This window comes from Lissotriton helveticus, chromosome 9, assembly GCF_964261635.1.
Source record: "Lissotriton helveticus chromosome 9, aLisHel1.1, whole genome shotgun sequence".
In the NCBI taxonomy this organism is placed as follows: domain Eukaryota; kingdom Metazoa; phylum Chordata; class Amphibia; order Caudata; family Salamandridae; genus Lissotriton; species Lissotriton helveticus.
The window spans coordinates 491,037,700-491,061,712 of NC_136070.1; the positions used below are offsets into that span (position 1 = coordinate 491,037,700).

At 42.1% G+C, this 24,013-nt stretch overlaps 1 protein-coding gene across 1 annotated transcript in view; it reads left to right on the forward strand.

The window, feature by feature from the left end:
• Positions 1–24,013, forward strand: part of KCNH5 (potassium voltage-gated channel subfamily H member 5) — an 875,857-nt gene that overhangs the window by 657,424 nt on the left and 194,420 nt on the right. The window contains exon 8 of the mRNA XM_078660326.1: positions 4,515–4,714. Within this exon, the coding sequence (XP_078516452.1) occupies positions 4,515–4,714 (200 nt within the window). The remainder of the gene's footprint in view (positions 1–4,514; positions 4,715–24,013) is intronic.

Here is a 24,013-nt window from a genome sequence, read left to right on the forward strand (position 1 = left end):
TGCAAACACGCCCTGTGGTGCGTTTTAAAATGGGGAAATAATTCCCCTGCAATCCTGAGGGACCCTGGGGGACAACTAGCCCACCAGGTGCTTCCAGTAAGCACCACTGCACTGCGTTGCAGAGAAGTGGTCTAGGCCGTGCCCCTTTTTATATCTCTCTGCAACGCAGCTCTGTGGCGCTTACTGGAGGTACCCAGTGGGCTAGTTGGACCCTAGGGACCCTCAGGATTCAAGGGGACTTAATCTCCCAAATTGAAATGGCCACAGGGCGCATTTGCACAGTGGTGAAGGGCGGGAACGGGGCCTGAGGTGACGTGTGCAAACACGCCCTGTGGCGCGTTTTAAGTTGGGGAAATAATTCCCCTTCAATCCTATGTTAAGTGAGTACATGTATGAGTGACTGTATAGGACTGTTGGTGAATGAGTGGATGTGTATGTAGATCTTGGAATTACTAAATAGGTTGTTGTAACTGCCATTAGTATATCTATTCTTTTGAAAATGTTAGTTTCTATTTTTGAGTGTGTGTATCAAAGGTTATATTAGGGTGAGAGGAGGTCTGCCACTCTATCATAAGGACGATGTCATCAGTGATGTCATAAGTGATGTCATTTGAGATGTCATCAGTGATGTCATGAGTGATGTCACTGACCATGTCATGAGTGATGTAATATGTGACGTCTTCAGCAGTGCATTGTGGACGCGCGAGTTATAGTTAGCTGAACTAACTATAACGGGGGAATTTCAATAGTTTTGTACGAGTGAAATGTCCAGCTAACTATAACGCCCCTGAAACCTATGTTTTTTTCAGTGAATATATATATATATATTTTTTTGCAACTAAAGACATGCCGCACTCTTTGATGTATATTTATTTTAAACAGACTCAATCCTTGATCATACGGACACATTTCAGCCACACAGGGCCTTGATCACGGTTGGTAGACATTACCCACAATTCAGCATATATACTCTGTGCTTCCAGCTCAGCCCACGATGAAGCCTTCTGAGAGATGTAGATCGTAACAATTATGAGTCACCTTTGCTAAACGGAAAGTAATACCATTGTAATTTGTGAAAGGGCTGCATTTTAGACTCTAACCAATTTAACCTCTTGATCATATATTCAGTGACATACTTCCAAAGCTTCCATAATATGCACGTTTTATACATTTAAGTGCATATCAAGTACTTTACTGCTCAGTGCAAGGACCTGCATGGAGGTTTCTAGGTGCTAGTTATTTGGTAGTAAAAACATCTGCATACAGACTTATAAGTGACAACCATAGTGCATACAACCTATCTTAATTAAATTGGTCCCTCCAAAACACATTATGTAAAAACTAAATAGAAGAAAAGGATAAAAATATCAAAACATAGAGGTCATTTCAAGAGGCAACGGGACATTCTTCCATAGATTTTACATGTCTCAGTGAGCCATCATAGGTCTAAGACCTTCTAAACACACATATTACTTTGTGGTGAAACACATTATGTGAAAACTAGAAAGAAGAAGAGGATAAGAATATCCCATTTTAACTTCTGGAGCACCTTCCACAAACTCTATGAGAAAATCATGAGAGAAAACCGTTTTCTCTCAAATATTGTTCATCAAATCCCAGCACAGGGTTTACATTTTTTCACGTAGTAAAAGCACCTGACAATTCACCATTTATATTCTGACTAAAATATGTTATCACCCTTTGCATTTGCTCCTTTTTGTGACATGCAAATCTTAGCATTTACCACATGCATTCCAATGGGGATCTGTCGCGATGTCTGTAGCACATAGGTACTTGAACTGCCACTAACCTCGGGAGATCACCAGTGGGAACAATGAGATGCAGAATGCCCCCCTATTCCCTGAGGCGCAACCCCACACAGAGTGAAGAAAACACTACTATGTGAAAAGCACCCGGGGGAAATAGGAAGTGGAGAAAACAAAAAATAAACGGCTGGCCAACCGAGTGTCTCCTAGTCCTGCTTCTTTTTTCGGTTTTCAGCTCAGATGCAGAAGGAGCCCCCTGGGCATTGAACTATGCATAAGAAACAAAAACAAGAAGTTGTGAGTTAAGCGCTGATCCTGAACAGACCAGGCATACCAAACATTCATTAGGACATAAGTACCCTTCTACTCACACAATAATTTAGCAGTATGCGCAGGATAGGGATAGAGGCTTGAGCCTACCCACATATTGTTGTCTGCCTCTGGTAATGTTTTTCCTCGGGGTTCAGAATGTCCTGCACTGATCCCAAAGGCAAAGAACTACTGTAGATGAAAGCCCCAATAGCTGTTGCTTCACAGAAACGGAGCCCTCCGTGAGCTAGCACGTCATAGAAAACAAAAAGAAGTCCAACTTAAAACAGGGTACCTGGAAGAGCACTCCTGTGCGACCCCTCTTCCTAGCCAGGAAAAGGTCTTTGCTCGGCCAAGTGTTGCCAGGCGCCTGGAGTTCTCGACAAGAGTGTTCCTGCCGTGCAGAGCCCTCGCTGTGAAAGCTTTCGTGTACCCTCGCTGACGCGAGAGTTGGCCTGCGAACCGCTCGGTTCCAAGCTCACCACAATGGACTTTGAATCCCCAGGAGTCCACCAGGAACAGGAACCAGTGTTTCTTTGAATCCCTAGGAGTCCACCGGGAACAGGAACCAGTGTTTCTTTGAATCATGGAAGCAAATACCATCCGTGTATAAATCCGATTGAGAAAACACGAAGGATTGTCAAGCCCCGATCCCGAGAAAGGGAGGGGCTTTGTAGAAGCGAATCGGGCGGCAATGCCGAATTCGACTTCCGGTTTGGCAGCCATATGATTTCTGGGACATGTAGTGCCTTGTGCTCATGATACCCCTGGTGGTCCCTTACGCGCCACACATTCCATCAAGCTATTGGTTTCTTGGGAGTGAGAAGGGGGAATCGCCCTGTATGCGCCGCGCCCTCGCGCCCTGACACAAATTGCAACAGGGTCATGTCCCAGAGTAATGTAAAAGCTGCCAACACATACTGTGCATGTTGTGAACGGCCAATCAAGGTAGGGTCCCCTTGACATGCCGCTGGGGTCAGGGTGTGCTCACCCGGCCCCCTTATACATGTTTGTTTTTTATTTTCAGGACACAGAACCAATGTCCCTGAGTCCTTTAATGACTGCCACAACTTATGCAGGTAATGTACAGCCAATCATGATTGACTAGTTCCATATAGAGTGGCCAATCAAAACAGATCTGGACACCGATTGTCCAGATATACCTAACATTTTAACTCCTGCATACCCAACGCACACCCCTCTTTAAATGAACAATTTAAAAAAATGTCTGAATGGATGTACATCAGATAAGCATGCTTTCTGATAAGAGTTGTAGCTTTCTGCCAAATTTGGTGGAATTCACTTCAGCCATTCTTTCTGTATTGCTTCACAAAATTTCCAATGGGAATTAACATGGGAAATCAACATTTTGTGAACCTCCCCTCTTTTTGGCTCCCGCTTCAGAAATCACACCAAATCTTTCCAGGAAGCTGCTCAGGTGGATGTACATTTTTAGGTTTTGTGTAGAGATGGCGAACAGTATTACATCCGGTTAACTGGTAGCTTATTCAACTAAGGTCTGGCATGCCAATTTATCTACTGTCCCAAACAGAACTTTCCTCCAATTTGCGGACATTCCTTATCATTTAGTCCCAACCTGACACCTATGGAGCTAATTAATCGCCACACTTCCTCTCAATGTGTCCTTTTGCAAATCTGCATAATTCAACACTGTAATATTTTTGGTGTCTCCAATGTGGCTCCCTCACACCACTTAACACCGTTACAACTTGCTGAGAGGCTTAAGAACATCCCAAACCTATCCTTTCTTTTAGGTAAATTGAGTAACAGACATTAGAATGCACAGGTCCACATACACTAATGTGACCAATGCAAAGAGTCATATTTTACTTTTGAAATAGATCACTTTGTGTGCATTTCAATTAATAAAAATAAGTAACATTGTAGCAGCTTCCATTTAAAAAAACAGCAGATCATTGTTAAGATATAAACCTCATTTAGTTTATCAGATTGAACCTACATGATGTTTGATGGTGTGTACAATAATTTTCTTTGCTAAATATATGAGTGAGAAAAGATATGCATTTGTGGCTGCTGTCCTCCTATGAAGCATACCATGGACCGAAGTAAACACAAACCTTTCTGTACTGCTGCTGGAAGTATTTGTTGCAATATGTTGTTCTTTAATTTAAAATGCCTTGGCATAAAGACACCAATGAATGTAATATACAAAAGATTATTACAATAAATACCATTGAACTATATGGAAAATATGCTTTTAATTCTGTATTACATTTACTATGAAATCATATTCAGTAGAGGTGTCTAATTGCTGCAAAAATGTTCAATTGCCCAATGACTCCCTTTATGAACTTAAGTACATCTGGCGTATTAATTTATTATTTTAAGCAAATGTTATAGCAATCGCTTCTGAGTACTGCACACATCCTAATTTTTCTTTCACCATTTGCCTTTCAGCTCTTCTTTATGCAACTATTTTTGGAAATGTTACCACAATTTTCCAGCAAATGTATGCCAACACCAACAGGTACCACGAGGTGCTAAACAATGTGCGGGACTTTCTCAAACTATATCAAGTCCCAAAAGGCCTAAGTGAACGAGTTATGGACTATATTGTTTCTACCTGGTCCATGTCCAAAGGCATTGACACAGAGAAGGTACGAGTGCATGAGGTAAAAATCCAGACATTATACATTTCAATTCATTCTATATTCATGAAATTATTAGAAGAAAACTGTCCTTAGAACACTTTCTTAATGAAATGCTATCTACGTATTTTATTCAAGAAATTTGGCAAGAAGAGCAGTGGTGTATGATCGTAGTTGCAAAAGGTTCACAGCTCATTTCAAGTGTTCTTAATACCACAACTAAAATGGATGTATTCATGAGTTTTTTAAATGTTATTTTAGTACAGGTAGCCAATGTTTTTACTGTGGCCCTTAGATTAAAATGTTTAACCAAGGTCACCACTGTGTGTATGCTTTGTTAAGATTATCTTTTGTTCACTCTCATCCAAAAATCCCCTTCTCATCACATCACAAAAGATTTCTGACCAAAGTACAATAAATTGTTATAGGGAGGCTTGAGATTCGTTATGACACTTCTTAACAAGTTCAAAATCTGATGGGACCGCCTAAATAGATTGTAATAAGGTAGAATGTGCTTTAAAGCAGTTGAAATCAAATCATCTAATGGGTTACTCAGGGCAGTTCACAACCTGAAAGGTAACCATCTCCCCAATCGATGTACACCAAATCATAATCTCGGCAGATCCCCTATCAACATCCAGACACATAAAGAGTGCCTCCCTATTGTATGTAACAATGCTATTAAACAACTACCATTAATCAATCAATTCTCAAGGGAGCTGATTCCCTACAGGATTTTGGTTATGGTGTGTGACATGAGAGGAGAGTTGCAAGTAGGTTATGACTGTTAAATACATTTTCGAGAAATGTATAACCCGAGAAGAGCCCTAACATATCCTCTGTAAACAAAATGAAATCTATAATGCCACAGCAGCCTCTGCCTGTGGAAGTTGGCTTTAAAATAGGAGGACCATCAAGTGAGTCAAAAGCAAAATGCAGTTGGTGCTTAACAACAAGTTCATTAAGAGTCTACCCATAGGGGTTGTGGCTAAAGTGCATTAAAGGTTCAGCATGAATATCGCTTAGATCAAAAATCGCCACACTTTACTTAGTCACAGCAAGGAATGTTAAAATCGCCCTTCCAGAAACTCTCTAACTCTCTACTTATAATATTGATAATACTACACTTGATGGTATCACAACATTTGTTATAATAATTTATAACCTAAAGCTTTTTGGAGCAGTACGTCAACCAGAGGAAATGAAATCTCATGTCCACTCTGGTACAACAGCCGGGAAATGAGTTGGATATCAGGGCTAATATCCCACACTTCACCCTCCTCTTAAGCTCCAGGGTAGGCGGAGTAAAGTATGACAAACAGCCTTGTATATGACACAGATTAACCAACCATGTCTCTTGAAGTGTGATTATTGTGTAGCTGGGTATAAGATCTTGCCATTGGGAATTTCACGTTTTGGAACCCAAACCTGACATATTCCATGTTCCTATTTTCCTGACTATCTGGTACAAAACTCACACTATGGCCAGAGGTTATACAAGAGCGCCCAGGAGAAGTATAGCCACATTAATCATTGCTACCATCGATATGGCTATTGAAGGCATTGCATGACCCAGACCTAAAAGGAGCTGTGCAATTCATTATTTGTCATTCCATGAGAGAGTCAAATCTAATATGGAGTGGGAGATGATGTACTAAGGTAGCAGCTCCCTGCTGCACTGTCCTTGGGCCCTAGGATAAACCTGCAAGTCATAGATTGTTTTTGGTCTATAGAAAAATTCCAGAGACACCTACTATTCTGCGTTGGGTCTCCATGTAATTGAAGAGTCTCGAAAAGTTTCTTCTGACTAGATACCCAGTCCAAAACCTAACAATGAATGACACAATCGCCGTCACCAAATTTCTGACTATTATCAATCCATGCAACTCTTTGCACCATATTAATGTCCCTGGGTAAGGCAGTACCCTCTTTTAACCATAGGTTAAACCAATGAGTGACCTTATTGTTGATTATGCATTTCTACTTTGCCGGGGCCAGGGGACGAATACCTTTCAAAATGATATATATAGGGTGTGGCAGCAGGTGGAAGGTCCAAAATGCGCTGATTCTCAGCTCTCAGAGAGTGACTCTCAGTTTTGCTGCTCTGTGTGGGAACGGTGCAGGCCAATGGTTCCTGCTAGGGGGCACATCTTTTCTTTTTATGGGAACACTAATTTTGATGTGGAAATAATAATTTCTTCTTAGAGTGCCGGTGTCTTTTTTAGACATGTCCAATCTGTGCCCCGCATTGAGGGGACGTTTTGTCAGCAATTTTTATATTGCTTCAAGATGGCTTGATATGATTTCCATAAAGCTAACCAGCCGTTTCTCCAGTTTTTTTAGCAGAAGATGAGCGAGTTTAAGATCCCTTTTAGACGTAACTGCTGTAGTGGGGTTTCTTCTCCTAGATATATGCTGTAACAAGGATAAGCTTGACCCCTTTTTGGCACCACCATTAGATGAATCTCCCATACCCTCATTTTTCTTTGCTTGGGCTGAAATACACAGTGAGTTTGAACTCTTCTTAGAGCTCTGGATATTGGCCTCTTCAACGATCGCCGGCACAGCAGAGACGCAAGGGTTAGCCCTACTAACCCTGCAGCCAGATCTACCAGCATGTAATTCAGTTGGCAGCGAAGCATGAGATGGTCTCAAATCTGTGAAGTAATTTTGTATAGTGGCCTAGGTTTTCCTAGATTGACCCCTGTGGTATTTTTTACCTGCATTGTACCTGCATCAAGTTCATGATCAACAACCCCCATGGCATTAGATAATAACTTAGCTATAGAGTTAAGTGTAAGTCTCTACTTACTGACAGGTTGCATTGCCTTCCTTTTACCGATATTTCCTTTAATGAAGAAGGGTTTTAAGAGCTCCTTTTTCCTCTTCTGTTGTATTTTTTCCGGGCCATTGTCTTCCTCTTCCCCTTCCTCTCCGTGACAGCGATATTGGGAGCGGAACCGCCCAACTCCACAATTCCAGTCACGGAGAGGAAGGGGAAGAGGAAGACAATGGCCCGGAAAAAATGCAACAGAAGAGGAAAAAGGAGCAAGTGGCGGAGCAGAGAGGACAGGAGTGGAGACACGAACCATGAGGCAGAAACGGAAATAATGGATGAATTACAAGTAATAAATTTATCAGAAAGACAATTAACAACAACGGAAACATCCTTATTGAAGAGGGGAATAAACTTTTGTCCCAAAAGCCATATGAACCTGGCGCAGGTGAGAATTGACCTTTACCTGTATATCAGAAAAATCAAGCTAGCAAAAGCGTTCAGAGAAAAAACATTGAAAGAGCGAAACATCACCCAACCAGTAACAACTGAGGGAAATCTACAACTTACAGATGCAGAAGGCTTTCTGACTCTAATGAATATAACTCAGGATCCAATGCAAGAAGTGACCCTTTCACAGGCTGTAACACAATGTGGAGCAGGATTGAGTGGGAAAAAACCGAAATCAAAGTTCTACCCACAATTGACTCCCGGAAACAAAGTGGATCTGTTTCAAGAAGCAGTAATACAGGACTTGTATAAATTGAAATTGAATTATGGTCAAGACAACCTAACAAAAGAGGAACGACTGGCACTAAAAAACCTATCGGAGGATGACAAAATAGAAATAAAAATTGCCGACAAGGGCGGTAACGTGATAATTCTGGATCGCAATGCATATGCAATGGAAGCTAACAGACAATTAAGAAATCATATGCATTATGAAAAATTGAAAAGCAATCCAACCATGGATATAAAGAACAAAATTGACGATAAACTAACTGTATGGAAAACAAACGGATTAATCGATGATATGGAACAAAAATTCCTCACGGTAACTCACCCAATACTGGCAACCATTTACTTCTTGCCTAAGATTCATAAGGACCAAAAAAATCCACCTGGAAGACCAATAATATCCGCAAAGGGCTCATTGTTGGAGCCAATGGCGGAATACATCGATCACTTCCTAAAGCCTTCTGTGTCAAAATTAAACTCCTACATCCAGGACACGAGTGATCTATTACGAACCTTATTAGACACACCGTGGCAAGAATCCTATTGGTTGATCTCAATGGATGTGATTGGTTTATACACCAATATTGATAATGAAATGGGTGTAAGAGCATGCAACTTCTTCCTGAAGGAGAGAAATTTGGAATTCAGCAGCCATAACCAGATGCTACTGGAAATGATTACAATTTGTTTAGAACAAAATATCTTCACATTCGGGGGAGAAATCTTCAAACAACGAAGTGGGACAGCTATGGGATTTTCCTTTAGTCCTTCATATGCTTGTCTTACAATGGGATGGTGGGAGCAGGAAATAGCGTGGAACTCAATGAACGAAACATCTGTGAATAAAGTCGTGAGTTGGAAGAGATTTATCGACGATTTGTTGATTGTTTGGGATGGAACTGAAGCAGAATTCCAGGAATACTTTCAAATAATGAACAACAGTCATCATACACGGCAAGATTGGATGACAATGACAATAGGATATTCGAACGATTTTGTTCATTGAATATGATGTTCTAAGGAGATGAACATCATGTCTTGGCACAATTATGTACAGAATAATGTGAAAAATATTGATCATAAAGGGTTTAAACGCATTTTTTGCCGATTCACGGCGATATGTATTTATGATAATTAATGAAGGTTAAATACTGTCTGCTTTGCCAATTCATGGCTTGATTTGGTATCTAGGAGAGGATGTTATGAAACATCTCCTTCCAATTGTATGTATTGCACATTCAAATATGGCGCGTAAAAATGTAAACCACATTGGTCCTATTTCTATTTCGACCACCCAGAATGCAATTATAAAATGATGCCGCGAAAAACGTTCTGATGTAAACACTGACGAAGGGAATTTTCTCCCGAAACGCGTTTGTTTAAAGAATAAATTCGTGCTGCTAAGCTACCTAAATCTCGAGAGTGCTGTATTCTTCTGTCTGGCCCGGCTGGGTATTTTTCAGAGGATTTGGAGCTACTATATATATATATATATATATATATATATATATATATTCATATACATCATTTTAACAACATCATAACTTGAGTGTGATAAACTCGATACTGAAAGAGCTAACCAGGGGGTCTAGAATCGTTGGACAAATGTTCTTCCAAAAGCAAAGACAGTGATGCCTTTGCAAACATCCTAAACATCACAAAACAGGATTAGTGTCTCATAGGATACTGATGGTGCAGCTATAAAAGAATGGTAATGAAACACTTTTAGAATGTTTACTATAAGCTATATGCTAGCCCCACTTTGTTACAGTTTCTACAATTACCTAATTCTTTGACAAAATCAAAGGATCAAAAATTGACAAAGGAAACAAATTATTACTCTACTCCCCACTACCTAGATTTAAAGAATTTAGAATAGGATAGATGATAACTGACAGAGAAGTGCTGTCTTCTTTTTTTCTACAAGCAGTGTATAGATTTCCTAAAGTGCAAATCATTAACCCAATTTCGTTTTGTTTTGTGGAGAGGTTCTGTAGCAAGGACTACGACTAGTGCCACCATCATTGTTATTGTCGTTCAGCAACAGAATAATGTTCTGAAACTAGATATGGAGCTGTTTCATTACTTCGCATAGGTTGCTGGTTTGATAAGGTTTGTTGGATCTTGCTTTTCAAAGCTGTAGAATCATTTGATCATACCAGGACTTCGTCCGTGCGTTAATGACCCTTTCTACAGGCTTTTAAGAGTGGTGATTATAATAAATGGCATATCCTTACTGGGCTTCTGCGATCTGAAGATACTCAGCAATGATGTCTATTTTTTCCTTAGCTTCTTCTTTGGTACATGAGCACATGCCCTGAAGGATTAAATCAGTTCTTATGCCGATGATATTGCCCTTCATATCTCTCTAATTGCCAATCCTCAATTCAAAAGCAATTACTAAAATGATGTTAAGGTGTTACCCCTTTTGAGGATTGTGGTTTATTATACGTTATGCTTGTGAGACATTACTGAGTGATAACCTCGCAAAACTGTCTTGGGTCCAGTTAGGCTCACTTATAAAACCTTTAGCTCAAGCCTGGCTATCTGTTTCGAGCAGCAAGGCCTAAACAAAGGAAGAAGTGTAAAGCATTTAGAAGCATCAAACAATGGAATAAAAAAGTCAAACACAACAATAAAAATCCTACACAAGTTTATATAAATAGATTATATTTTTATGAATTTTCAACACCATGATGAGCAAAATCCACCAGAGAGCTCTGGAGATTTAAATATGATTTAAAATGTAAATCTCAGCTTTTTGGTCCAAAGTTCAAACAAGCATTGGTAACTGAAAAGTTTAGAAACGTTTGAAAAGTTTGAAAGATTTGTGTTCGGCTACTCCGGCTATAGAGGGGAGACCAATTCCAGCAGGGAGAAGATCGGGGGTCAGTAAGGAGTAGCTGAACAGTAACCTTGTCACCAAAGCAGTCTCAAGTCCAGTTCCTCTCTTTACATCAAGACCGCCGTAGACTTCAGTAGGGTGGTCTTGATGCAGGCGATGCAGGATACTTAAGTGTGCTCTGGGGGCGGTGAGGTCAACGGGGGTTTCCTTGCGGGTATTCCTCAGTCCACTGGTTAGGTTGGGTGAGTCTGACCACCGGGGCCAGTGTTCCTTGAAGTCCTCTTTAAGCCAGTAGAAGATGTGCTGCAGCGAGACTACCCATCTCTGTAGACAGAGGCCCATATGTGTCCTTTGGTGAAGGCTGGTGCCCCTCTTTGGCTACCAATCTGGACTCAGCTGATACACCCGGGTCTAGCAGACTAGATTGCAACTTTTGACCATCGAGGATCGGTCTCTTGGGTCGCTCAGCGGCAGTCAATGGTGATTCAAAGAATGTGGCTACTGACTTACCGGAGTGGACTTTTTCAGCTGTGATGGCCCTAGTGCTGGTTCCTGGAGGGCAGATGACTGACCCATGGAGTAACTTCTTTGGTCTGATGCTCAGAAGCAACTTTTGCAGGAGCCAGAAGCAACAGCCACAGTCCTCTCTTTGCTAGTCCAAGGTGTGGCATGTGCATTCCAGCAATCGGCACAGCCTCTCTAGCCAGGTCCAGGGATCATAAGGGGAATCTTTCTATGGACCTTTCTCCAATTCCATTGTGATGTGAGGTTCAGGGTGCCAGGGGTGCCATATTTATGTCAAGAAAGTGCCCTAGGGAGATGATGCAGCCAATAGCCAATAGGATACCAGGACCCCTCCTGCCTTGTGATGACGTTTGGCTATTTATGGCATCTAGCAATCCCAGAGTGCACTACTCTGCATATTCTTTAGATAGCTGAACTTTCCTTGGATGTTAGGAACTTAGTAGCCCCCCCCCCCCAGAGGGGTGGCTACATGTGGGCTACTTGGCCACTGGAAACCAGTTTGCCCACTGGTTTCCACTTTCTGTTCCTGCCACCAGCCTGTCTACCTGAACAAAGGAGCAATGCTTCAGGAGTGTGATTGCCCATTGCCCACCAAAGGCAGCTTTGCATTTAAAGGTCACTTTCTGGGCCAACACCCTGAGTGGATTCCTGCAAGGGGACATAATACCTCTCCTTGCAGCAGGTTTCTATTGTTCCAGAGCCTGGTAGTGGTTCACACTACTCCCCAGGAAGGCTGAAGGCTGTCTGGCAGCCAGCAACTGTGGGAGGCCACAGGACAAGTTGGGCTTCAGAGTGGTAACTTTCTAAAAGTTGCCCTTCCTTAAAAGTGACATTAAATTTGAGTTGGCAATCAAGTCGGGTTTCATGTCACAATTGATTTGACACCTTGAAGTACCCATTTTAGTAGTCCCATTCAGACGTTAGCCGTACTGAGAGGTCAGTCACTAACCCTGTGTTAGTCAATGTGGCTACCAACTTTTTTAGTAGTCCCATTCAGACGTTGACTGTACTGAGAGGTCAGTCAGTAACCCTGTGTTAGTCAATGTGGCTACCAACTTTTCCACAGCAAAATGACAATTTGGAAGTCTTACTGTTAGGACATATTGAAAGTATATATCCATCTTAATAATATACAGCTCCCTGCCTTAGAGCGCTACCTCCCTTCCTTAGGGGAGACTTTGTTTAATATATTGTTAAGAGAAGTGGGAACTTTGCCATTGGTTTACATGGCAAAGCTGAGCTAGCAGTTAAAGGCAACTGCGCCGGAATCAAGCATCCTAGGACCGGTTTCTGGCTCTCAGCCGTCTTCAGCCAGGATAGCTTGACTCCAGTGGCGTGGAGAGCACCGGGCTCACGCCTGAGCATACCCGCCCCACCCAGGGTGACAAATGCAAAAACAACAGTTGATGGACAGAATGCAGAACAATGTCATACATTCACCCCAGTACAGAGATCTGGGCCTAAATCCATCGTTTTTTTGCTCACCACACCATCCCAGTGCAGACATGGCGATATCCAAATCAGCCTTGACCCTGTGCCTCATGGGAACAGTCCAGCCCGAACTGCCAAGCCATGTCTTCCCTGGACCGGAATCAAGCATCCTAGGACCGGTTTCTGGCTATCAGCCGTCTTCAGCCAGGATAGATTGACTGCAGTGGCGTGGAGAGCACGGGACTGGGTCGCTTTTCACTAGGTTCCAATTCTTATATAGAATCTTTCTTAATTCCCCATGTTGGCGATTAAAATACGCAATGGTACATTAGGAACCTGACCCTCAACTGCATCCACCTTCTCCTTAGGAAGCATAGCCTCCTGCCTAGTGATGGATAGCATACGATTTATAGCTTTTGTGAGGCATTCGTTGGAATAACCTCTGGCCAGAAAACGTTTTCTACTCTCCTCCTGCGCTACTGCACATTCTGCATCTGTGCTACAGATTCTTCTGATCCGAAGCATCTCCCCATAGGGGATGCTCCGGATCAGATGTGCCGGATGGTGACTGGCAGCGTGTAGAACCGTATTGCTGGCAGTGGGCTTTCTTTACAACTTAGTTGCCAAGATATTGTTGTCAACATATACCTCCACATCCAAGAAGCATAGTGAACTGGAACTGATATTGGATGTAAAATTCAGATTAATACTATTCTTGTTCAATTCTTCAACAAATGCCATGGCACTATCTTGGGTGCCCCTCCAGATGAAAAATAAATCATCTATGTAACGTAGATAAAGTAAGATGTTATTGGTGGCAATCTCCAGGTGTTGGCCATAAAGGACCCGCTCCTCCCACAGCCCCATGTGCAAGCACGCGTAGCTGGGGGAGAAGCAGGTCCCCATAGCCACACCTCTGACCTGTTGATAAATGGCATTGTTGAAAAAGAAAAAAATCTGTTCCAGGCACATCTGTGTCATGTTCAATAGCATCTTGTTGTGGATAGCCAAATTCGTAGGGCGTGTGTTGAAATAGTATTCCATGACTTGCAGTCCATCACGTCTTATGGAGGTGTACAATGCTGAGACATCAAGAGTCATTAGCAACAAATTAGGTCCCCAAGGGAACCGCTCCACCTTACGTAAGAAATCGAAGGAGTCCTTCACATAGGAGCCCAATGATTTGACTGCATCTTGAAGAAAGAAGTCGATATATTTGGACACATTTTCAGTCGAGCTATCCATAGCCGAAATGATGGGCCGACCAGGTGGACTGTCTGCCCCCTTGTGAATCTTGGGGATCAGATAGAAGGACGGGACCACCGGATGCTCTTTTTTCAAATAGCGGAACTCGTCCTCTGTTAAGAGACCAGTGCTCCTCCAGGCTTGGAATTTCGAATGCTGGTCCACCCATGCCGCCTTCAGATTTTGAATACTACTTCTTCGATAGCATGTAGAGTCCCCCAATTGGACCTCCACCTCTCTTAGGTACATCTGTCGAGGCCACAGGACAACATTGCCGCCCTTATCAGCTTGTTTCACTATAATATCATGATTTGATGCCAATTTGCTGATAAGTTGATTATAGCATCTATTTTGCTTACTGATGCAGAATCTCCTTTTATTGGTGGCGGTGTACAATTTCTTTAAGTCCTGCACAACAATCTCCTGATAGGTGTCTAAATTGTCATGTACCATGACCGGTTGAAATGTGGATTTCGGCTTGAAAGTGGTGTTACACTGGCCTATGGGTTCATTAACGGCACAATCCCCGAATTGCCTGTGTGCCTGCTGCTTGTTTTGTAGTGCCCAAATCTCCTCCAAAGAATTCTGATCTTCACTGTCCACGATCTGGGGACTATGTACTGTTTCTGGCTGTTTTTTTTTTGCTGAGTTGAAGCAGGAAAAATTTGCTGAGTTTTAGCTTGCGGGTGAACTTATAGATGTCCATTCTAGTGTCCGCATAGTTCATATTACAAGGCGGACAATATGATAACCCTAAATGTAATTAAATTTAATAAAAAATAATTCATATTTTTACCGTAGGATAAAATGTACTATTCCCACTCCAGAGAGTGCAACAGTAGGGAAAGCCTTGCATAGCAGGAGGCTAATCATTACTATTCCCACTCCAGTGAGTGCAACAGTAGGAAAAACGTTGGATAGCGAGAGGGTAAAAATTACTATTTCCACTCCAGAAAGTGCAACAGTAGGGAAAGCGTTGGATTGCGTAGGGGTAAAAATTACTATTCCCACTTCCGAGAGTACAACAGTAGAGAAAGCGTTGGATAGCGTAGGGGTAAAAATTACTATTCCCACTCCAGTGAGGGCAACAGTAGGGAAAGTGCTGGATAGCGAGAGGGTAAAAATTATTATTCCCACTCCAGAGAGTGCAACAGTAGGGAAAGCGTTGGCTAGCATAGGGTTAAAAATTACTATTCCCACTCCAGAAAGAGCAACAGTAGAGAAAGTGTTGGGTAGCGTAGGGGTAAAAATTACTATTCACACTCCAGAGAGTGCAACAGTAGTGAAAGTGTTGCATAGTGGGAGGGTAAAAATTACTATTTCCACTCCAGAGAGTGCAACAGTAGTGAAAGCGTTGGATAGCATAGGGGTAAAAATGACTATTCCCACTCCAAAGAGTGCAATAGTAGGGAAAGTGTTGGATAGCGGGAAGATAAAAATTACTATTCCCACTCCAGTGCAAGTAATGATTTAATATTGAACTAAAAATAGATTAATTATCAATACCAATAAAAAAATAGCTACCAATTACAAAATATGTAAAAATTAATTAATTATAAATACCAAGATTTATTATTTATTAAACATTAATTACCTTTTATTAATTAATTGACAACCAATTATTTTCCAATACCAAACATTAATAAGTAATAAAAATACCAATTATTAATTAATTTGCAGTACATTCATTATCAATACACAAAAATAGTTTCAATAATTAAATAATTACAATTAAATTACTTCCCACCCTATTCCACTATATACCCACAACCCGCTATGAATAATAAACCAATACAAATAATATAATTATCAACTAATCAATTAATAAATATTAATTACTAATTAATAAAGATGCCTCCTGCATTCCGCTGTGCTCCCTAGTCGCCCCCCTGCCAAAAAAATAAATGAAAAAAGAAGTGCAAAAGAACCCCAGACAACAAAACAAATTTCTCTGGCAGAATTTCACCTAACACCTTAAATCCAGAATAAAGTAAGCACTATTAGTCCATATTTAGCCCTCTTATACGCTTGTAAGTTCCTGCAAGTATTCCTGAGCCTGAATCTCTGAGGCGAATACTCCCATATTTCCTTTGAAAGTGACATTGAGTCATGCCGGGTTCATTAAGAACACCTCACAGCCCTTTTTTTGGAAAGGACTGATCAGCTGCCGAAGCCTCCATCTTCTTTTTACTGTTGAGTGGCAAAAATACAGGCATACGAAAAAAGAGTGCCCCTCAACCACTCGCTTTGTATCCGGTCTCACTTTCTCGAATATGTTCTGCCGTAAAAGGAAATTCCCCCAAAAATGAGAATGGCTCTAGGTTTCTCATTTTGACCAGAACTGTGCTTTTTAATCATTAGTGGGAATCTGTGCACCCGCTGCAACTCAGCTTCCCAGTTCTAATTTGATAACTCTGGAAAGGCGCTTTTGACAAGTTTTAGCACAAAACCATGTATGTCATTGCCTTCAGCATTTTCCTCTATGCCTAGCAATTGTAAGTTATTTCGGCATTGTCTATTTTCAAAATCCCCCAATTTCCAGAGTACATCGCTCATCTGGCTTCATTAGCTGCAATTTTTTGATCGGTGCTCTCTACCCCAGCTTCCAGCCCCACCACACGCTCTTCTAACGCAGTAGTATGCTCCGCTATTCCTGAGCAAACTTTTGTCACTTTAAGAATCCTCCCTGCAGTTTTTTATTTGCTAGTTGTGCCTGCTTGTGCTCTTGACGGGCTTCTACTTGCATCTGTTTGAACGTAGAGCATATGAGACCCATAGAGGGGGGTGTATCTTACTTGCTCGCAGTAGCTTTGGAATCCTTGGGTGGGGATTCATTTATATTTTCTTCATCGGTTTCCATCCCAAGCTGGATAGCAGAATAGTCCCACCGTAATTGGCCAGCTTGACTGTTATCAGAGTTCGACCCTCTATTTTTCCCAAGACCCATAATGCTCCTTCTCCTAGTGCGATTTGGTGCCCTTCTCTGAGTGCCCAATGTTGTAGGAGGACTGCCACTGACCTACCCCGTAGCTTGGGGCTCTGTATCCTCAAGATCACTGGCATTAGTATGTTCTGATTCATCTGTTAAAGAAAAAAATGTATCACCATCTGGAGTTCCTATATTTTCATTAACAAGCTTTGCACAGACAGTGTTATTAGCATTAAACTCAAGCTCTCCTTGTATTCCCAAGATACCTGCGTGCAGTCAGTATGCTCCACTCCCTCCTTTCTCAGCACTTCTTTAAGCTCTATTTAAGACATATTTGCATTAGTCATATCTGTAATGGGAGCTTCTAATACAGCAGTCTCATAGGGTAGTTTGGGTAGCATATTTACTGCAGTCTCTGAGCCTGTGCCGCCATCTGCCTCCATTATCTTATTAGCAGTCTTCCCCCTAGGTGGGGATTTTACCTGTTTTCCGCTTGTTCCCTGTCCGGAGAACATCCCAGGCCCTGGCTGTTGTTTGGGCGTGGTTGCTGGGTTGACAGGATGCTGCTCACCGCTGGGCGTCCTGACGTTGATCTCCACCCCCTTCTGGGTGAGGGAGAGAGCAGCATCTCCAGCTCTCAGGGCCGCTGACTCCTGAACATCAGGGATTGCCTTCTTTCTGGTTGCGGTGCCTTTTTTCACTGGCGGTTTTGCCTTGGAGGGGACCTCGCGCCCACCTGGTCCTCCCGAGCTCCTCCAAACACCGGAGAAAGTCTGAAGAGCCCTTTTAGGCCAGAGGTATGTTCCGTGTTTCAATGTCTGCACACCAATATAGAACTCTTTAATTGTCCGTGTAAGAAGAGCTTCTATGCGCTGTAGTGTATTCATTCGGAATCTCGAGTACATCAACTTTTAAATTCTGCTGTTAAGCCCGCTTTCTCTCTGGGGATCTTCCACATTAGTTAGATCATGGCAAGGAAGCAACTCTCACAGCGGTCACGCAGCCGCCATCTTGACTCCAGTGAAACAAAAAGATAATCAAAAATCCCACTTTCTTATTTAAATAGACATGAGTTTAATGAACAATATGACACTAAAACAACAGTAATCCAATAAGGGGAACCAGAGAAATACATTTGTAAATAAAAATGGGGCCAAAAAGTAGCTTGTTGTGCTAGTCCTTGACATGGGTAAGGTTTGAGGATGACCAATACAAAGCGCAGGTCAGACCCACAGGTCAGATTTGTCCCATTTGCAAAGTTATATTCATACTTAGAACATTTTCAAGAGGGTAGAATCCTCAGTGGGGCAAGGCTCCTGGCTGGGTCCAAAGCCTAACATATTAACGATGGGCCGATGAAGGACGAGTTTTCTGTGAAGACTTTGGCAAAGGTGGGAAAAGCTCTGAGGAGGGAAATTCCAGAGTTAGCCGCCAGGAAGTTGTTGACCTTACCTGATGATGTTCAGTATCGCACCCGGTGAAGATTTCTACCTTTGGACTTGGACTCAGCTGGGCAAGGCTACAGGTTGTAGCCAAAGAGGGTTTGTCAGCATTGGGACCGGTAAGATGGGTTTCTTGCTGCAGAGAAGAGAGGAGCAGACGCTGAGGCAAACCCACTGGTGATGCACCCTCAGCAGATTGGCTTGGCAGGTCAGTCCATGTCTACTATCGGTTCTTCAGCCAAAAGTCTTTAAAACAATTCTAAACCTTGGATTTTAGGGTCAGGCAGAAAAGTACATTCTAACAACAAGAATGGGTCCCAGGACCTCAGGAATACTACTTGGGGGCCATGATTCTCTCCAACAGAAGCTATCAGCATGGTCCAGGGCACATCCAGTTGTACCTGGTCAGCTAGGCTTTTTCAGGAAAGTGAGCTTCTTGCAGCTTTTGTGTCCCTGTAGCTTAACTGAAGATATCCTCAAAGGTAAGCAATGTTATATGAGTGACATTGGACCAGTTTTTTGTTCCTCCTCACTCTGTTAGTATGAATGTTTCTGCTGCCTGAAAGTCTATTTGTGCTACTTTGTGTATCCATATATAAAAAGGTGTTGCCAGTATTTCTACTGTGTTGCCATACTTTTGTTGTTCTGCCTTTTCCTCTTATTCTTCCCACTATTGGTCCATCTGCCAGCCCCTTCACGTGATGCCATAGGCCACACTTCATGGTACCTCCCAATGAGTTCCCTTCCACCTCTCTGCCCCTCTGCACCAGATGTCACTTGGGATGACAAGATGTGACAGCTGTGCAGTGCAGACTGGAAGGATGAAGAAGCAGAGGTTCATTCAGCTTCCAAGAGGTACTGGTTATCTATTATGAACCACATAAGTCTTAGTGCCAGAGTTTCAGAATGTTTTGTCTCGGAGACCCTCAACCACACGTGGACAGACTAAGGTGTATTTAATCTCCGCTTAGTGTGTTCGGTAGGTAACGTCATTATCAGTTCGTGTCACTTGAGTGTCCCATTCTACAGTGACATCAAAACCTTCATCAGGAGCGAACCTGTCTGGATGTTGACAGGTGTGAGTGGATTGACATTAGCCCCTAATCTTTAAGTGACTCTTTATTGGGAGAAAAGAGTAGGATAGGGATAAGTCTAAAAACAAATTGGTGTTTAGTGGATTAGCCACTGGTCCACAAAACCTAGTAGTAGGGTCAATAGGTGTCGGCCTGTAACAGCCTCTATTGGTCTATAGCCATCGTCAGGACCAAAGGAATATATAGAAAGAGGCATTATACTTCAGGGCTTCCAGGATAGTGTGGTATAAGTGAATGGAAGCACTCACCCATCTTTGTTAGTGAGACCACTTTGCTCCTGACGGAACGTGATTATAGGTATAGTCTTTAGGCCTGTAACTTAAATATGCATTTTATTTGCATCATCATGTAGAGAAATGTAGGACAGGGGTTTAAGCTCGGCTTTAAATCACCCTGCAAAGTGCTCCTGTATGCATCTCTCCGCACCCGAATGTTGAAGGTGGTCTGGAGAGACGCAGTTTTTATAGCCGGCTCTGTAACACGTCCACGTCAGTGAGCACACTTTGCTCCAGCCGGAACGTCGATATAGGTACAGTCTTTAGGCCTATAACTTAAATATGCATTTAATGTGCATCATGGCGTGGAGAAATATAGGACAGGGGTTTAAGCTTGGCTTTAATCTGTCCTGCGCAGTGCTCCTGCATGCATCTCTCCTGACCGAATGTTGAGAACGAGACACTCTAAGTGGTGATTATATACACCGCAGTCTGTGAACTTGTGGTTGAGGGTCTCCGAGACAAAAAACTCTAAGACTCTGGCACTGAGACATGTGACAGCTGTGTATTAGCTGTCCTCTGATTGGGCTAAGCTTTGGGCCACCTGACCTCTGCTTTTCTTGCCACAACATCCCTGCTTGGTCGTCTGAAACTGGACAGCTAGGATTAGTGTTGAGGAGTGGAGGCTTAGGAGGTAAGGGGCAATGCCTATGCACTCATAAACATATTCTTAATACTTCCATTTTTTTTTTTTTTACAAAAGCGCGAACTTGACCTGAATCGGGTATCAGAGCGCTCTACCTAGCACCAGCTGCATTACAGGAGGACACATTATTTTTTGTTAGGCACGGGGAGATTAAGTGATTTGTCCAGAATCACAGGATGTTCAGCGTTGTTGCCGAGACTCGAACCCGGTTCTCCAGATTCGAGGTCAACCGCCTTAGCCATTAGGCCAACACCTCTTCCCTGTCTCCTCCCCTAGCTCTACTCTCCTTCTCTTCATCCTACCCAAACGATTTCCTTCGACAACATTTTCCTCCTAACTGACATCTATCCTCCTGGGTGCCCCAGGGATTTGTCCAGAATCACAGGATGTTCAGCGTTGTTGCCGAGACTCGAACCCGGTCCCCAGATTCGAGGTCAACCGCCTTAGCCGTTAGGCCAACACCTCTTCCCTGCCGCCTCCCCTAGCTCTACTCTCCTTCTCCTCATCCTACCCAAACGATTTCCTTCTACAACATTTTCCTCCTAACTGACATCTATCCTCTTGGGTGCAGCAGGGATAAATTAGAGTTTGCACACACTCCACCCTGGGCGGATTCCGGTGAGTTTCATAGCTATATTCATCCTTGGAATGCTTCTCTATTGTATCGGATAGACACTATAAACCATAGCATTATGGTAGTTGTATAATACCCGTTCTGTGGGGGGCTCCCTAGCACTACCTCGTGGACTTGTAAGTCCATATATTGTGGGTTGTTGTAAAATGCTCATTCTTATGGGTCAGGCATTGCCCAAACCATGGAGAACTTCTCAGGCGTGTACTATGGATGGCTTTATACTGTCTATTGCTATGAGTTACTCCTCTACGGCACGGCCTGCACTCTTCAAAACATATGCTATGTTTGGTTACGTACAGCTTTTCACTATGGGTTGCTCCCCATCTACTCCAAGGTGGATCATCCCAGAAAATATAATGGCTGGTTGGAATGCTGTGAATTCCTATTGGTTTAAATTCTACCTCTCCTGGGTAGTCTACTTATACTTTGGTTGGTTGTATGCCAATTCTCATACATCTTTTTTTCTAATTGAAATCAATGGCCTTTTTTAGCTGAAATTTTAAGAAAATATTGTTTGTAAGAAATGTAGCCCAAAATAAACATATAATATAAAAATACATAATGAGTAATGTGAAATATGGTCCTCTATTGGCAGCTCAGCATTCTGGTGACATTTACAAACCACTACGCCTCTGGCTTTGGGGTTTATTTCACCAAAACCCCTTGATAACAATATTGGAACCTATTGTACCGTTACTGTTATCTATCTATCTATCTATCCATCTATCTATCTATCTATCTATCTATCTATCTATCTATCTATCTATCTATCTATCTATCTATCTATCTATCTATCTATCTATCCATCCACCTATCTTTTTGTTTATTTTCTAAACCTTTTTACTCTGTTTCTCTTTTTTATTTATTCTAACTACTCAATGTTTAGGAATTGTAACAAGTTCTATATATACATCTTTTCACAATTCTTAAAACATTAGCAATTCTAATAATGAATTTAAAGAAGCAAACAGAGAAAAAGGGGGGGGAGCAGGCCACAGTAGGTTTTCTTCTATCACCAGCCCATGGAACAGAGGAGCACAGGGAGGAGAAAAGGAAAGAAACAATGGTAAACATGAAAACATGAGGTGGGGACTAGTGAAGGAGCAAGTGAATAGGTCGACAGAGGAAGAGACAGAGCTACATCACCAATCGTGGGATCAAGAGGAGTTAGGAAGGTGAAGGGATGGGGCTGGTCCTCATGTAAGAAAATTAGGAGGGGAGATGGACTGAGGAAGAACTGGGATGGAGGGTTAAGGAGGCGAACGCCCTTCTTTATCAAGATGTGGAAGAAGGAGCAAAAGGCATTCTGGAAAAAATGATGTTACCTCTAAAAATGCATTCACCAGCATGTTTTCTAATCGGTCCGGTGAATTCCATTCTAGGTGAAAAAGGTGTCAAAAGATGGTTGACGATAATGGATTGTCAGCGCCAATGTTGTCAGGTTGGCTTTACAAGCAGAACCGACACAAGTAGACGGACTCGTCAGAGCACATGCTACAGTTGATAGAAGATTCCACCTGCCAAGGGTAGCACCTTTCATCCTTTGGTAGTTTTCATCTGTCCTGATTTAGTGTTTGTTCAAACTGTATGATACAGCCCACCCCAACAGATGATAGGTATCTCTATGTAGAACCATATTATTCTGACACATTTCTCCAGCACCAATGCTTAATTATAATTACATTTACTGTAGAACCATATGAGCCGTTTCTGCAGTACACTTTGAAATAAATTGCCATACATCTTAAAAGTCAGTTGAATCTTTCTAGCTTCCGTAAGCAGCTGAATCCCTGGTTGTTGTCTACATCATTTTAAACCTTCAAGCCCCCGGTCAGTGTGTCTTCGATTCTTAGCGCCAAAATGCCATCGGTTATTATTCACATGTTTTAGAAAATTAAATTAATTGATACACACACAACATCAAAGTACTTCCCATGCGATCTACGCTGCACTCACATACTTTGGATCTGCCCTTAGGCAAACCTCTAGTGTATACCAACATATCTTTAATTTATTTTAACATCAATAAATGAATCAATAACAAGAGCACTACTCCAGTCTTCCTTAACAACCTCGAAATACTACCCATATTGACCACATGCCAGATACTTACTCTTCAATTAACCACTCCTCAGGACCAGCTTGATAACCACCTGGAAATGCTCTTCTGGAATAAAATATCCTACAATATAAGCACTACATTTAGAGTTTCATAATACTTATTAAAGTACAGTTAACAGCAAACGTCCTGTAAGGTTTCCAAAACCCCTTCCATGTGTGGATAAATGTTAGCCTCACCTCATACTTTCCTTGGTGTAATTTATATTCAGCCTAATGGATTGAAATTTTGCAGAGCTTGTGAAAGTGTGGTATTTTTTCTGTAGACTCGCTGCACAAGATCATGTGCACATGCAGATACATGTAAAGTGGTCCAGAGATCTCCTTTTCTTACCTTCTCTCCAACAGCAGAAGAGAGAAAAAAATAAATGCCACAAGATCTAGGAACTCCTGATTTACTAAATACGTTCTCGTGGTTACACTTGCCTGCGTTGTTTGGAGGGGCAAAGTGAAATACTGACCCAAGTGGGGGAAAATTAAGAACTATAAAGATGCTCTGAAATGTTCTGAGAAGAAGGAATTATGATTGACACCGGTTGTGGTTTATGATTGTTGAGCACTGAAACTTTCTTTGCCATTTTGCCCTTATTTACTTGTTTTAATGGCTGAA